This window comes from Diplotaxodon limnothrissa, linkage group LG18 (genome assembly GCF_057381915.1).
Source record: "Diplotaxodon limnothrissa isolate DT_005_m linkage group LG18, D_limnothrissa_male_GT1.1, whole genome shotgun sequence".
NCBI lineage: Eukaryota > Metazoa > Chordata > Actinopteri > Cichliformes > Cichlidae > Diplotaxodon > Diplotaxodon limnothrissa.
The window spans coordinates 28,977,792-28,993,502 of NC_140613.1; the positions used below are offsets into that span (position 1 = coordinate 28,977,792).

The following is a 15,711-nucleotide window of genomic DNA, read 5'->3' on the forward strand; positions in this document are numbered from 1 at the left end:
ATTCTTCATGGGCTTTACGAACGGTGGTAAAGTACTTTGTTTGTGAGCTTCTCAGGTACAAGGGCAGACATGCCTCTCCTCCCAGATAGCATTTAAGGATATATTTCCAGATGTCATCACTGCGCGAGTGTGAGCGTTTGTGTCTATGCAATGATACGTGCCTTTGATGTGTGTGTTGCATCAGCTGCGGCAGGTGTCCCAGGCAAAGCGTTGGGACGATGTCGGGACGGGCAGACGCACTGTCAGACAGTCCAGAATAGTCGAGTCTCTGGAATTCCCCGATGAGGACTTTGGTGTCAACCTGGGAATAGTAAGTGTGAGAGACACACGCTGACCTCATGTGCACACTTAACAAGAATGAGCTTCTTCATTTAAAAAGAAGCATGTCTAATTTCAAGGCATGGATATAATACTTAACTGACTGCACCTAAAATAAGTGTTAAGAACAAAACCAGTTTTCAGAGACAAAAGACAGAGGAAGAAAAGTTACATTTGATTTGATGGTTTAGAAGAGCCAAAGCAAACAATGGAAAGATGTCCACCTTTGACCTGTATTTTAAAAGATTAATAAAGCATTCATTCTTCCAGATGTGCTACTGTTTTCCACAACCCCAAAAATTGGGTTCATACCACATAAAAATCAACCAAATCTGGTGAAAGGTTCTCATCCATCTCTGACTCCCTCAAATTGGGGGAGTCTGCATAAATGTAAGGTGTGATTTTTTTTTTTTAATTCACCCTCATAATTTCATGACTCCCGGAAAAAAAGTGGGAGAAATATTTATTAGATCCTCTGCTGAATTTGTACATTTGCTCAATGGTAGTTTGTAGTTTCATTAAAACACAAAAAAGTTCTAAATAAATTTTTAATGTCATTGAGAAAAATAATGATTTGAACGCAAAACATGGCTTAGTACTTGGGTAGAAACCCTTGTTGTCAAACATAGCGTTAAGGTGCTTCTTGTAGTTGGTCACCAGGCTTGCACATATCTCAGAGGGATTTTATCCCACTACTCTTAACAGAAACTCTAAATCCTGTAGGTTTCTTGGCTGCTGCCTGGCAACTCGACACTTCAGCTCCCTCAACAGTTTTTCTAAAGGGATGCGATCTGAGAATGGCCAGGCCACTCCATGACCTTAATGAGCTTCTTCTTTAACCACTCTTTTGTTGGCTTGGTGGTATGCTTTGGTTCATTGTCATGCTGGAAGATGCGTCACTAACCCATCTTCGGTGTTCTGTCTGAGGAAGGGAGGTTCTTGTCCAATACTTTACAGCACATGGTCCTGTCCATTTGTTCGTCACTGCTGTGAAAAGTCCTATACCATTAGCGAATAAACAGCCCCAAACCATGTTTCCGCCACCGTGCTTGACTGTGGTGACGGTGTTCTTTAGATCATACCCTGCATTTCTCTGACTATGCGGGTTGAGTTGATTTCAAAGAGTTTGGTTTCATCTGACTGCAGCACTTTCCCCCAAGTCTTCTCTGCCAGTGAACATCTAAATGTTGGAGACATAAGATGGGCCTGTGCATGCGCCTACTTGAGCAGGGGGGCCTTGTGGGCACTGCAAGATTTCAACACATTACAGCGTAGTGTGTTACCACTGGTGTTCCTGGTGACTGTGGTCCCAACTGCCTTCATATCATTAAAAAGCTCCTCCTGTGTAGTTTTGGGCCGATACATTCGACAAGATCTTACGTTGAGCTCCAGAATGAGGTTCATTTTATATTTCTTACATTTCCAAATATTCACACCAACAGTCGTCACCTTCTAATCAAACTTCTTGTTGATGGTCTTGTTGCTCACTGCAGACTTGTGCAGGTCTACAAGCTTGTCCTTAATGTCCATTGACAGCTCTTTGGTCTTGGTGATGGAAGGGTTGGAATGGAAGAAACTGTTCCTGTGGACAGGTGTGCTTTATACACATAACAAGTCGAGATCAGGAGTGGCTGTAATTGATTTAATCAATTGTAATCTGTGTTTTGCATGGGCACGCAGCCAGTCTATGGGAGCCAGAATTCTGGGTGGGATCTTGGGAATAAAAGTTCACTCAGTGACATGCAAATCATTACTTTTATGCAGTGTAAATTGTTTTTGTCTGGATTTTTGGTATTCTGTTTCTCTCCATGAAACTACCATAAAAATTTGAGACTTTTAATTTCTTTGTGTTCAGCAGGGGATCGAATAATTATTTCACCCACTGTATCCACATTAAATTTTCAAATGGATGCTCTCCTTGCAGTTTGTTGCTTTGTTGCCTGTTCGGTTTGTCACTGTCTAATTTGAAACTAAACTTCTCACTAAAATTGCTGTGAAACCTGTGTTCAGTACAGTGTCCTCATCACCTGGCTTTTTAAGTGAGCATCCTTTGTTCCAGAATCCCTCTGTGATCCAGGCCCTTCTGCGTGCTCAGATTGCAGGGATATTGAAGAACTTCTACTGAATCTAAAGTTGTTTGAGATATATATATATATATATATATAGCACTAAAGGTGGTTCAAACATTAAAAAGTGCTATTTTAAAAATATATTATAACATTTTGGGCACAGAATGAGAAATTTAAAAAATCCCAACTAAGAAGAAGGAAGCCTTTCATATGGGATAACATGATTTGACCAGATACACACGGCACATGGAGATATTAGCCTTAAAAATGTAAGTTTTCTCTAGTAAATATTGGAAAGCAGGTAAAACATCAGTGTCCCAATGCTTGATTCACTTCTGTTTACTGGTGCAGTTTTGCTGTTGAAACTCTGATCCGTTCCACCATACTGACGCTCAGAGCTGGTTACAAACAAATCGTGTTGAACAAGAATTAAATTTTTTCAACTTCAGATCTTTTCTCCCCTTCAACACGAGTATTTTTATTGTGACTCTTCTCAAAATCAAGACAAATCCCACACTTCCTGTACCCTCCAACATGCTGTTGTTCTGAGCTTCACACTTAGATTTTGTAAACAGTTTCTGCATCTTTTCATTGCCTTTGCTTTACTCCAGTTGGATTTTCTGTGAAATACTGTACGTGTATGTCATTGATCTACTTTATTTCATTCATTTATTTTAGCGAGGATGGGATACTTTTGTCCATTTAACTTTTTTGTGCGTTGTAATTGTGTTATAAATGTAGTGAAGGCATTTGTGTATGTACAATGATCTCTTACAAAAGGACACCATGGCCATTAAGAAGCGGAGCTCCAGAACTAGAAGAATTCGACCCGTCTCCACCAGACTGAGTGAGTGTTCAGTCTGTAGTCGCAAATTATTGCTGTCACGTGCTAAAGTATCGTGAAATACAATACTGTGCAAAAGTCTGAAGTCACCACTCATTCCTTTATATTTTGTTTCAGAATTTGTTGTAAAAGCTTTTGTGTACTAGTTCTCCTTCTGCTTTCAGAAGGCCTTTCAGAGTTTTTCTTTGGACATGTTTTATTCACTCATTTTCAGTCCAGTCCTTGTATCTAAGCATTTTCAGAGAATTGATTTAATTTCATTTATTTATTTATTATGAAGCCACTTATCACTGACCTATCAATCATGCAAGCAAAAGAAGACACCTCATTCGAGGGATGAACCAGTGTTGTGTCTACACATGACAGACGACTTAGCAAAGAACCCAGTTTTAATTGCGTCTATGGCACTGTGTTACAGTCCCCCAAAGAACTGCCTAATTGTTTCCCCTTTTTTTGTTAGATCTACAAAAAAATATTGATTGACATGCAAAAAATAATATGTTTGCACCAACAAGTTGATTCTCAAAGAGCTATTAGACCACAAGTTGTCAAATCTCAGCGTGGTGTACTGTGTGTCCTGAGGAACCTTGACAAGGAAAAGACAAAAACACAAAAGTGATAGGCCTAAAAAACAATTTACAGCAGATGAAAGGTATCTAATAATCATGTCTTTAAGAAATAGAGACGTTGGGAGACCTGATACAGGACTTGACATGCATCCATCCTCCAATGCAGTAAAAGAATACCTGGATAGAAAAACACACAATGGAACATTATTAGTCATGGATTGGCCTCCAGAGCTCAGACCTAAGCATTATTAACTCATTCACTGCCATTGACGTCTATAGACGTCAATTACGTTTTTCAATGGGAGGGGCCAGAATACAACCTCGGGCAGCTTGTCAGTGAATTTTATTTTTTCATATATTTGTAAATAAATTGTTTTGATAAAACATAACCTTTCTCAGTGTTATTTCTGTTTTATAGAAGTGAAAAACTATTTTATATGTTAGAGGTGTCACAGGCACTTTTCTGCTTGAAATGTATTTTTCACAAAAAGCTCGTTTTCTCCCTTTTTTTGGTCAAAACAGGCATTTTTGGTGGAACCCACCTCTCTTCTACAGCTGATTACTAAAGAATGGAAAATGGTAGAAACAAGCTTTTTTTTTTTTGGATGAAAGAAGAGAGTCTGTTCTTCATTTTGGTAGGTTCAGCGTTTATATGATCATAACACACAGTTTTCTGTGGCTCTTCAAAAATGAGTAAAAATGCTCAAAAACCCTGGCAGTGGGGAGTTACCTGATTTGAAAATGGCTGGCAGTGAATGAGTTAAAGCAGTGTGGGATCATCTTGATAGAGAACAGAACGAAAGACTTTGACTGTCCTTGAAGAAGCCTGGAGAACTGTTCCTGAAGACCATGTAAAGAGGTTTAGAGACAGAGTTCAGGCTGTGTTGAAGAATAAAGGTGGACAAACTTCCATTTCACAGTAAAATATGGAGTCATGAAGTATGGCTTGAGACTTTTGCACATTACTGTTTTATATAGATAGCCAATACCAGGGCAAGAGTCACTTGATCTTTCATTTTTTTAGTCAATTAAGTAGTTTTTCGTCTACAGTAATGAATGTCCAACATGGCAGAATGACATAAGAGATAATGTTGTTTCATTTGGGCTGTAATCAGTATAGTAATATTTCTGTAGATAGAATGAAGCATTATTATAAAATAACATTGTTTTCTGACACCAACCCAACCATGGGTGAGCCTTTTCCCCACTAGTGGGATTTGTCTTCTAACAGGAAGCATTTTTTCTCACTTCAAAAGCAATAAAAATGTGAAATTCACAAGCTGATTGCAAATTTAGTCTAATCATACATTTAATTCCAATCAAAGAGGATTTTATCAGTGGTATTGCATAAATGAAGTTCTGTCACAATCCATTTCCCTTCCTGTCATAGGTTTAGGCGAGGAGCCCAGTTCCTCTCCGACACCTTCAGCTCCACCTCACTCTGCCCCTCTTACCCACTCGGCATCATGGGAGTGTCTGTCCACTCTCCCCACCAATGGATCCCCCTTACGCCACGTGACCCACGCCAGGCCACGCCCGCCACGGCGACACAGAGCAGGACACCTACCTCCTGAATCCGTGAGTTTGTGACTTTGCAGTGACATTTGACCATGTTATGAGCTTCAGTGGGCAGGGATCAGTGTCCCCTCCAGACTAGCAGCTGCTTCCACAGGATGTATACTGACCAGTTTCACTTTTAAGTGAGTTTTTATTGCGCCTGTAGCACCACTGTATGTGTTTAACTGGCCTATTTTGATCTGATACTACAGCATGAACTTCAGTCCATGTGTTTCCACAAAAGTGCACAGAGGGAGGCAAACGAGAGAAAGTAAACCAAACATGGCTTTTCTGAGGTGTTTTTTTCTTTTTTAAATCTCTTGGCTGCTGCATGTGAACTTTTGTTATTCATCTTGTTTTCATTGCCAGCGGCACCTTCCAAAAATAAGCTCTCTTTAAAATAGGAAGCTGTCGCACGTGTCTCTGTGATTCAAATGGTAATCATGCGCAGCCATCTCCCCTGGGCCAAAGGGCAGCCGCTAACTTAGCAGCTTGTTTGTTTCGAGACTTTGTAAAGCTTTTCCCCCCTAAATCAGTACAAACTGAGTTAGGGCAGCATGATGAAGAGCTGTTTTACAAACAGATTTCTGTTGGCAGCAGATTCAGGTTTATCAGCCAGCCATTAGAAATGATAATAACTTTTGTCAGCCTTTCATCCCCTTTGTCGGCATGGCAAGACTGATCATTGTCATACTGTGTGTGTGTGTGTGTGTGTGTGTGTGTGTGTGTGTGTGTGTGTGTGCAGCATTGCTCTGAGAATGGAGGAGTCAACATGCTGGAGGACGGACTGCCTGATTTCTACAGCAAACGAGTTTTACCTGACAGGTAGACGCCAGAATCGTCTCTGTGCAGTCATTAAGTATGTGATAAATTCTTTACTACACTGAGCCCCGAGGACGACACACAAGACGAGACATTGAGGGAACTGTGTCTTACATCTGGTGTATCAGTAAAACCTGTTTTCTATTGTTTGTCATTTAAACAGTAAAATGAAAAACAAACACACAAAAAACAACATGCAAATAAAGTACAATGTACCATTTTCCATTGTAGTTTCTTTTCCCTGCATTTCTTAACCACACGTTTAATTTTACCTTGTACTTTTTGTTGAAACGCATGCTTTTGGACACATTTGCATCACCTTAGGTCTTGGTGCAGTCCTCGAGTCATCCTTTGTTTGAAACAAACTGTTGTATCTTCCTTCCTCCTCCCTTTAAGTCAGCTTTCTGGTGACTTTTTTTACCTCACTGACAAAAGATTTAACAGACGGTGTGAGAGCCGGTCAAGTCACTGATATCATACAGCACTAAAAGTAAAAAAAAAATTCTGAAAGTGAGCATTTAGATATATGTTCACTCATATTTCAGCATTTACAACTTTGTTTAATATCGGCATCTACGATTGTAGCATTGTACACAGTATGACGGAGAAGAAGGAAGGGCAATTTCTGAATGTTAAGAAGAGAACAGTAGCTGTGTCTAAAGAATGCAAATGGTGCATTTTAATTTGCTGTTTAAATCTTTGCAAGAACTCTGCAGTTGTGAACCCGTGATACGTTTTAAGGAGTAAAAACACAAAGCTGGAGACTTGCTGCTGGACATAGTGGAGCATTTAGCAGCTAAGAAACCACATATTTTGTTGATAGAGACCGAGTGCAGTGCTTAAAGGAGAGTAATTACCAGAGTTACCAACTGTCACTGCAGAACAATCCTAATGATATTCAGTATGTGCTCAATGTGTCAGTGAGTAACTGTTTGCTAAGTCTTTCACCATGTCAGTAGATGAGGTGATTAAAATTCCAATGTTACTCCCCACAAAAGTGGGAATAAAATCAGTTATGCGCATTTAAGTCAATTACAGTATGCTATTCACTGGAAAAATTCCCATGTTCCCATTTTTTCTGGGCAGTGTTGGTATATTGGTGGTGCCATGTGGATAAGTGACTGAAGCTGCATCCTCAAAGACTCAAACCCAGAAGGAAATGTTGGCAAAGAAGATGGAACTAAGTGAAAATAATAAATAATGAATGAACTTAAGGATAGCTGATTGACTCTGCAGTCCCTCTAACCTCTGCACAGAATGAACATATTTAATTTTATTTTTTTAATTTTACAGGATTTCAGCTGTTTTTTTGGGGTACTTAGGAATTTGTAACTAAAAACTACATGTTCCTACACTACTAACTACCTTGAAATAAATAGTCTATATAGCCACTTGCATACCAGTGGACTATTTAGCAGCTGAACTATTTTCTTTAAATCTGAGTAATCTCTGGACACCAAAAACAAAGTTTAAAGTGGTGTAAGTATTGAATTTAAATTGATCAGGCAAGCACAACACAGCTGCAGATGGATGCCAGAATTGTCCCAAATTTGAAGATAAATAGATGCTGAGTTGCTGACATGTTAGCCCTATCAATAAATAAGGCCAATTTATTATTTTATTATATTTCACAGCCTTGTTTACAAGTCACAATCAATTTTCCATAATCTAGTTAATGTTGTATAAGAAATTAAAACCATTTTTTTTAACTTTATGAATATACTGTATGTGTAAAATAAAGTGTGAATTATTACATAACTTTATTCGTGCTACTATCCCAAATAACCAAAGTATTCTAGTATTAGGCCAGTGCTGAAAAGCTACACAAGCTATTTTTAAACATATTTAACACAAAACTGCTTTTTTTAATTAGTAATTATATGTGTTTTAAATTATTTCCAAAGTTTGGGTTAAGGTTTTGGTGTAGTGTAAGATTTTTTATATTTATGCAAAGTGAAGCTCATTTTAAGCATTATTCCTTTAGATGTCATAGCATAGTAACATTAACTGTTTGGTAAAATCGGCATGATTTTGCATCTCAAAGCTGGACAGCACTATGTAAATGATGGTTAACCCTGCAAGTGTTTTAAAGTTACATGCCAGTGTAAGCTTCATGCTCAGCAGCAGTGTGCTTAGGCAGCAGAAACACTGCTTCTGTCCAGAGTATTAAACCATGTGTTCAGGACTCGGCATACTAATTATGTTTCCTGTTCTTGTCAAACGGTTCATTCAAATAATGTAGTCGGATGTTAATTCTGGGTTTAGCCTGCCACTTATGACTTTCACAGAATACTGATAAATACTGGCTGCTGGCTGATTGCATTAACAAAACAAAACAGTCCAAATGATGCAATCTAGCTTTAATCTCACTGTGTGTGCCTACCCTCTTACCCAATGCTTTAGTTTACTCATTCTGTTTTTTTCTCTACTTTTCACTTTCAGTCAGTTGTCGTCCCTGCATCAGGCCCAGTCTCTGAGGAGGAAGAAAAGACGAAGTGTGTTGTCCATTTTCTCAGGATTCCGCAAGAACCGCAACTCCACCATCTCTAATCAGGACTCGGAGTGAGTATGCAGCACAGGAGCCGAGTGGAAGAAGTGGAGGAAAGTAACATTTAAGAGCACACGCCCAGAGAATGAGATGGTGGTTAAATTAATCCAGCGCTGGGCATTAACGCCACTTCAAAACTTCATGAATATTTGAATAGGAGAAAATATTTCCCCATCCCCAGCTGTTTTCCTTTGCTTTGAATTTATGGCGCTGGATGCATTTGAGCTGCTGTTACATAATGGCGCTGGAGTTAGAAAGTGTTGGTGGAAAAAGTTTGCAAACTTTTTTAAAAAAAAGAAAAATCATTTGCACAGATTAACAGCTGAGTGGGGAGAATAGCACTTAATAGGCGCACTTTGTTCACTTAAACTACACAGCTGCACGAAACGGACGAAAGGGTTTCTCAGCGAGAGCCGCAGTTTGTTTTTCAGCTCAGAGGTGTGCTTTAAAAAAAACGGTGATGCCTTTGCCTCTGCTGGTTAACAGCCTTGCTGCGGTGCAGGAATTTCACACATATGCTGTAGGCCGAGTCTACAGGAGTCTGAAAGAGAAGCATAAAAGCAAAGATGACTCATCTGAGGGGAAGTCATAGATGGAAATAGTTTCTTAAATACAGTATGCTGCGTTTTGTAAGCTTTCACCTGCAGATTGTTGCTAAGCAATCAAAGAGATTGTTTGTTGCTGCGTTCACTTGGCTTGCTCTCTACGTTCATTTCTTTTGTTTTTTAACAGCAGCACATTGTGTAGGAAGTAAGCTGTTGCGCTTCAGAAAAACTGCAGTGTTTCAAACTGATGGTGTTACTGTAAATTCATAAGCATAATAATATTGTATCCAAAATGTAGTGTATGGTTTATGATTGAAGTCAATTAGAGGGACCAGTGCTGAAAAGTCTGCCTTTTTCTGTCCAGCAACACCTCAGAGAATGTCTACTCCATGATTCAGCATCCTAAAGATGCCGTGAGGCCGGAGAGCGTTGTCCCAGGAGCAAATGGGAGCATGCCTTCACCTCACCCAACTCAGGGCATGCCGGTGCATGGGATGAGAACTGCCAGCCCCCCCTGCCTCATCCAAAGACAGGTACCGTGCTGTGAAAAGTTGGCTGTTTGAGCTTTTGTAGATTCACTTATGTCTCTAACTAACAGGGGCAACAATGACACATCCCCCAAGTCAAGGAATGTTTTTACAGGTGGAGGACACTGACATTTTTCCCTCCTCATCTTTTCTGGCTGTTTTTCACTAGTCTTGCATTTAGCTAGGCTAGGGTCAGTGTCACAACTGGTAACATGAGGTGATACCTGGACCCTACAGATGTTGCACAGGTAGTCCAACTCTTCCAAGATGGCACATCAGTCCAGCTATTTCCACAAAGTTTGCTGTGTCTCCTCCATCTCAGGAGGCAGGCAGTTGCTCTAGCAGAGCTGAACAAGGCTGTAGAAGGTCCCTAACCCATCAGCAGGACAGGTATCTGCTGCTTTGTGCAAGGAAGAAAAGGATGAGCACTGTCAGAGCTACAAGTAGGACACTGGTGTGAATGTCTCTAACCAAACAATCAGATACAGACTTTATTAGGGTGGCCTGAGGACCCTACGCTGGTGCAGTGGGTCCTGGGTTCCTCCTGGTGCACAACAATGTTGCAGCTACATCTATATCCTTTTCTCACCATTGCAATCTGATGTGTTTTCAAAGTGTTCATTTAATTTTTTTGAAATTGCATTCCTCAGGGCTTTGCCAAACACAGTGACTTGATAAAAGTGTTTAATAGTTAAAGAATATTTTAAAGTTTTAATTAAATGCTAATGCATTTCTATTTCCATTTTTTTTTCAAGTCTGCTTCCAGTTTAATTCATGAGTGAGCAGCTGCTACTTCTTTCTATAGTTCTACATGACATGTAACAGTGCATGGCCGTGTGCTGTCCGAGCCACCTGCTGTTCCCAGCCTTTTTATGTGTCTTATTGTAGTAGCTTGCCTAAGGTGTGGAGGGCTATTTAAACTCTGTGCTGAGGGACGGCTTGGATTACTCCAATTCTCTCTTAAGTAGAGCCCGTGGATCCTTAGTGATCATTAAGGGGATTTGAGGACATCCACTGCAAAAAAATGAACGATAATTTAATTTTGTTATAATTGAATTCAACAGAATACATTTTAATTAAGGCCTTCGCTTTCTCTATTGTTAGCACCAGATTATGAGTTATGCTATTCATTAAATCATCAGCGATTTGACTCGTTCTAACTGTGTCCATGACTTCTGTCCTCATCCAGTCCACAGACCTGGTCAGCATGGTGTACAGCTGCATCGGGGCAGAAATCGAAGACTCCGATGGCAGCAGCAACTGTGACATCAAAGGGATAGACCAGGATGCTGACAGATCAGTCACCATCTCAGATGCCCCGACAGATACTCGAACTAACGGCCACGTGGTGTCCTCCAAACAACAGACGGACAGACAGATGGAGACAGCCAGGCAGGAGAGGATTGTGCCCCTGACAGACTCGCGGACTGAGATAGAAGATGATGTGCAGAGCAGCGGAGGTGGAATCGTGGCCCCCGGTGGGCCAAGGCCAGAGCCGCCTCCACAGAGTGCTAAGCCCAGTTTGGCTGTCATGAGGCAGAGACACCTGCAGGAGAGTTTAGGTATTGCAATTTAAACAACAACTGAAGTTCTGTTAAAGTATAATATTGTAAAATGTCCCTATTGGATGAATAAGTATCCAACATGATAATAATCACATGGTATGAATATGATGATAAAATAATAAATGATGAAGACTCAGGTGTGATTCTTATTAGAATGACTGATAATAATGATAATTCTAAAAATAGACTCACTGTACACTGTACACGTGGCATGTGGTTGACCGTGATATATTTTTAGATCACTGTCTTGTTGGATAAAAGTTCAAAGGGAAAACAATCAGAAGATGCCATGTTTTTAAAGAAGAAAAAAAGCAGAAAACTCACAAAAGCTGCAAAAACCATGTAGACGAGTATGTCAAAGTGTGTTTAATGAGAGATGCAGTACGAGAGCAGACGATGACATGATTGGCTATAGCTATAGAGGCCTTTTGTGGCGAAAGAGCCATTGTTAAGTCTCAAGTCTAGACTTCTTAATGAGTAAAACCTCCGAGTATTGTAGACTGCAGTCTGACTCAAAGGGAATTAAGAGATCACTGTAACAGAAGTGGTCATGGCATAAAATCAATGTTAAAGCCAGCAGTTTGGCGTTAAAACGGAGAAAGGGTGCAGGGATGTGCATCTTTATCGTCCGATTGAAATCCTTAATGCAAGCTGTGGACAGCAGCACATATAAATAGTTGTCTCTTAAAAGCTGGAGCAAGCTCTTAACACAGAAATGGAAAAGCAATCCAGGTTGGTTGGTTTTAATTTGCACAGTTTGTGCTTTCAGCCCCTTCAGCCAAAGGCTCCCATTCCCAGGTTCGTGTGAAATGTGTGCTGCTTGCCAATATTCCAGCTTCAGGTCTTATTCTGCTTTTCTTATCTTACGTCATGTATAGTGTATATGTACTGTTATAGTGGGGTATGCTCATATTAGACAAGTTTCAGATAATGAGTTTAGTCTATGAATAAATAAACACCGTGAGCCAAAAACCTCTTCAGGCTTCAGAAAGACGGGCTGTCTTTTTTTTCTTTGTAGGTTACTTTTTGCTCTGTGTGACATCAAAGAATGGATGTAGTTGTTTCAGGAGAACTAGCAGCAGCACCACCCACATTAGTGAGGGGCAGCCAATCAGAAGGAAACTGGCCTAAAGTCAGAGTGAAAAGAGGAAGTGGATGAACTGAAGACAGCTAAGAATAACTTTGACCTGTGAATCGTGCAAGGCTACTATAGAAATCCCGAAATAAATTGAGCTTTGTTTGTGTCGGCTGCTTTTTGTTTTCCCAGAAGAAGCAGGAAGGCTGGAGGCAGAGGGAGACCAGAGTGAAAGAAAGCGCGAGGAGAAACAGAGAGGGCGAGGGCCAGAGGGAGAGCGTCCTCTCATTCCCAATAAGGTAACTATATGCTGTATGCGCTGTACGTACTATAAGAGAAAGCACATCTTGTTGTCATATTTTTCTGTTGCATAGTCAAATTTTGTGCTCCTCCATCAGCCCAGCTTGGATGTTTCTAGAGACAAGACCTCTCCAGATAAGGCCAAGACCTCCCCCGTCACCCCAGCAGAAGAACAAATCAATGATCAGAGGTGTTTACCTCCTGGTCAACCCATCGCTGAAGGTGAGGGAAGCACCGAGAGGATGAGCCCACCGGCGTCTGTCAAGCCTGGGATGGAAGCAGCAGATCCTGCTGTAATCAGTCACGGTAACCATGTCATTTTATATCTATGCACAGTCATAGCAGTCCAAAATGTCTCCTCTTTGTTTTTTCTTCTTTTTTAAAAATAAAGTAATAAACCTGGAACTTTAACATCACCATCACGAACGTTCTAGATCTTTACGTTCCATGCATGGCCGTCTTCTTTTGCTTTTCAGTCACAGGAACCGTAAACACCCCCAAAAGTAAAAGGCCAGATCTCTAGCAGGCAGTGTGTTCTTAATGATGTGGATAGAAAGGGCAGATTGGCATAATAAGATGCAAATAATTGCTGTGATCTTCCCAATTAACAATAACCAACAAACACAGATGAGGAGGGAGGCCATAATGGATTTCCAGCAGCATCACATCAGACCAGGAAGTCCAGCTCGTTTGACATAGGTACTGTGTGTCTGGTGCTGTGTTTGTTTCTGCAGCCCCGCTGTTGTGCATGCATTTTGTAGTACTGCGCACTAGTACGTAAAGATACAAATGCACGTCTTGGTTTTTTTTTTTGTTGTTGTTCATAATTCATAACAATGGCGCAACGCCTTTGTTATTTTTTATCAAACAAACTCAGCGTGACTCTCCTATTTGATGTGCTTCCAACCCTGTTGAGCGTGCTGGCTGCGCATCAACTTGTTGCTTTATCCTGCATCCTTTATTCTGAGTTCCTGTACCCCACTATGTGTGTGTGTGTCTGTCTCATGCCATTTATTCCCAGGCATGGAACGGGATGTGCCCTACGATCTGGAGAGGTCTTCAGATCGCAGATTCCTTGTGAAAAAACCCTATTTCCCTCAGTGCAGAAACAGGTCTCTGGACTACCCTGCTGGGACCGGGTGTATGTATCCGTCTCTCTTTCCTGCAGATATGTGCGGTATGACAAGCAGCATGAAGTGCATGCGTGTTGAGATTTTTGCACAATGTATTTTTTTTTCTTTTGCTCCCCATCTTGTTTTTATAACAATAAAATCTTTCATTCATATTCCAAAATCTTCAGTAATTTGTTTTTAGCATTTGCGGAAGCCTAAACGTGTACACGCTTAACAGAGATGAGTCATACCCTACATATTGAATGCAAGCCTCCTTTGCCTCAATTGGATTGCCAAAGAAAGAGATCATAAAACATAATTTAAAGATGGAATTTGGCTGTTTTCCAGATATGTCTCATTGCAGCTGGCAGCCGGATCTGACACTGCTTGGGATTAGTGTGCTGTTAGATGAGACCTTCTCCCTTTTTCAAACGAGGACCTTTTATCTCCCCTCCTTTAATTGGAGCAGATTCTTTCCTTGATATCATGTTCCATTATTGTGCTAATTGGCAGTACGGTTTAGCTGATTCATCATCTCTTCCTGCTTTGAGCAGATTGACGCCGAATGTGAAAACCCCGGGGCAGTGGAATTCAGCTCTAATGACATTCCAAAAACTACTGCCAATTATCCCAGTAATACAGAGCAAGTTGCTGCAGGGGACTCAATTATCATCACTGTGAGAATGATAAAAGGCTCCACGTGTCACAAGCATAAAAGCCGGTCATAAAGAGCGTGCGGGATCCTCTGTGACCTGTCGGGATGAGTTTAGGTGTATTGGAAGTTTAAGCGCCGCATTGTCACGTTTGTGTTTCTTGTCCACACCGAGAGGTTCTTTTTGCATGCGGCAGATAATATCTGAGCCTAGCTCCAGGTTTTTTTAAGCTCAAAGCTTTTTTTTGTCTCCACCCACTCATGCAAGCTTAAAAAGTTACGTTTGAAATATCACCTTCTAAAACTAATGCAGAAGACGGCCATCTGTTTCCATAGAAGTGCAGCTTTCAGTTTTATTTTATTTTTTGGCCACTTGGGGGCAGCAGAAACAAGCTGTGAACCACTGACTGTTGAAGAGTCATTGCTGTGAACACAACACTGACATTTTATCGCCCTACATATTTCCGGATTGAGCTAAGCAGCAACATTAGCATTCATTCAGAGTGGTGTTCCAGTCTAACTGTGGAATTAAGTGTAATGTAGCTGTCTAGCATTTTTTTTATTCCCACCACTCACAGTACATTTGCTTCTGTAGGTTATGAAAGCCCCCAGCTTGGTAACAGAGATGCATTATGACATTACCTGTGGACCAGGAGACGTTTGCTGGGAAGAAAGGACTTGGACGCGGAGGACTGGAGAGAGACAAGCTTTTAAAACTGTGGACTCGGCTGACAAAGATTCAACAGGATGTCTTTTTTTTAAAAATATATTTTTATTTTTAATCCCTGCAAACATTTGTTGCTGAAAATGCATGTACTGTATGCCGGTTTTGACTGCTTGCACTCGCTATTTTACTCTCAGGCATAAACAAAGCTCTACTTTTCATACAAACACAGTGGATCAGTGTGTCTCCAGTATGCTCACAAACAGCTGTTTTATGCATTTGTGCAAAAATCATTTAATATTGAAAGCGTGTCTTTTCATGCCCTATCTGTATTTAACTGACAATCTGTGACTTCTGAAAGTGAGTTTTGTAGTGTATTTATTCTAATTGGATGTATATACTGAATATATAACTGCACTAACCATTGTGGTAACTCTGCCAGTTAACAATCATGATTTTATTTGTGATAACATATCATTTGATAACCGTGTTTGTAAGTATGCTTTTGATGTATGCTGCCGGTGATGACTGAGAAACGTGTTAC

General features: G+C 40.5%; 1 protein-coding gene across 2 annotated transcripts in view; it reads left to right on the forward strand.

Moving 5' to 3' along the window:
* carmil3 (capping protein regulator and myosin 1 linker 3) overlaps positions 1–15,241 on the forward strand; it is a 101,374-nt gene extending 86,133 nt beyond the window's left edge. Inside the window, exons 29-40 of one of the 2 annotated variants that reach the window (XM_085377004.1) lie at positions 185–310; positions 3,168–3,234; positions 5,191–5,378; positions 6,103–6,182; positions 8,622–8,741; positions 9,637–9,805; positions 10,989–11,361; positions 12,632–12,738; positions 12,838–13,045; positions 13,367–13,438; positions 13,761–13,916; positions 15,099–15,241. In XM_085377004.1, coding sequence (XP_085233130.1) covers positions 185–310; positions 3,168–3,234; positions 5,191–5,378; positions 6,103–6,182; positions 8,622–8,741; positions 9,637–9,805; positions 10,989–11,361; positions 12,632–12,738; positions 12,838–13,045; positions 13,367–13,438; positions 13,761–13,916; positions 15,099–15,139 — 1,707 coding nt within the window. In that variant the 3' untranslated portion in view covers positions 15,140–15,241. The remainder of the gene's footprint in view (positions 1–184; positions 311–3,167; positions 3,235–5,190; positions 5,379–6,102; positions 6,183–8,621; positions 8,742–9,636; positions 9,806–10,988; positions 11,362–12,631; positions 12,739–12,837; positions 13,046–13,366; positions 13,439–13,760; positions 13,917–15,098) is intronic. The other variant, XM_085377005.1, reaches the window with a different exon arrangement.
* The last annotated feature ends 470 nt before the right edge of the window (positions 15,242–15,711 follow it).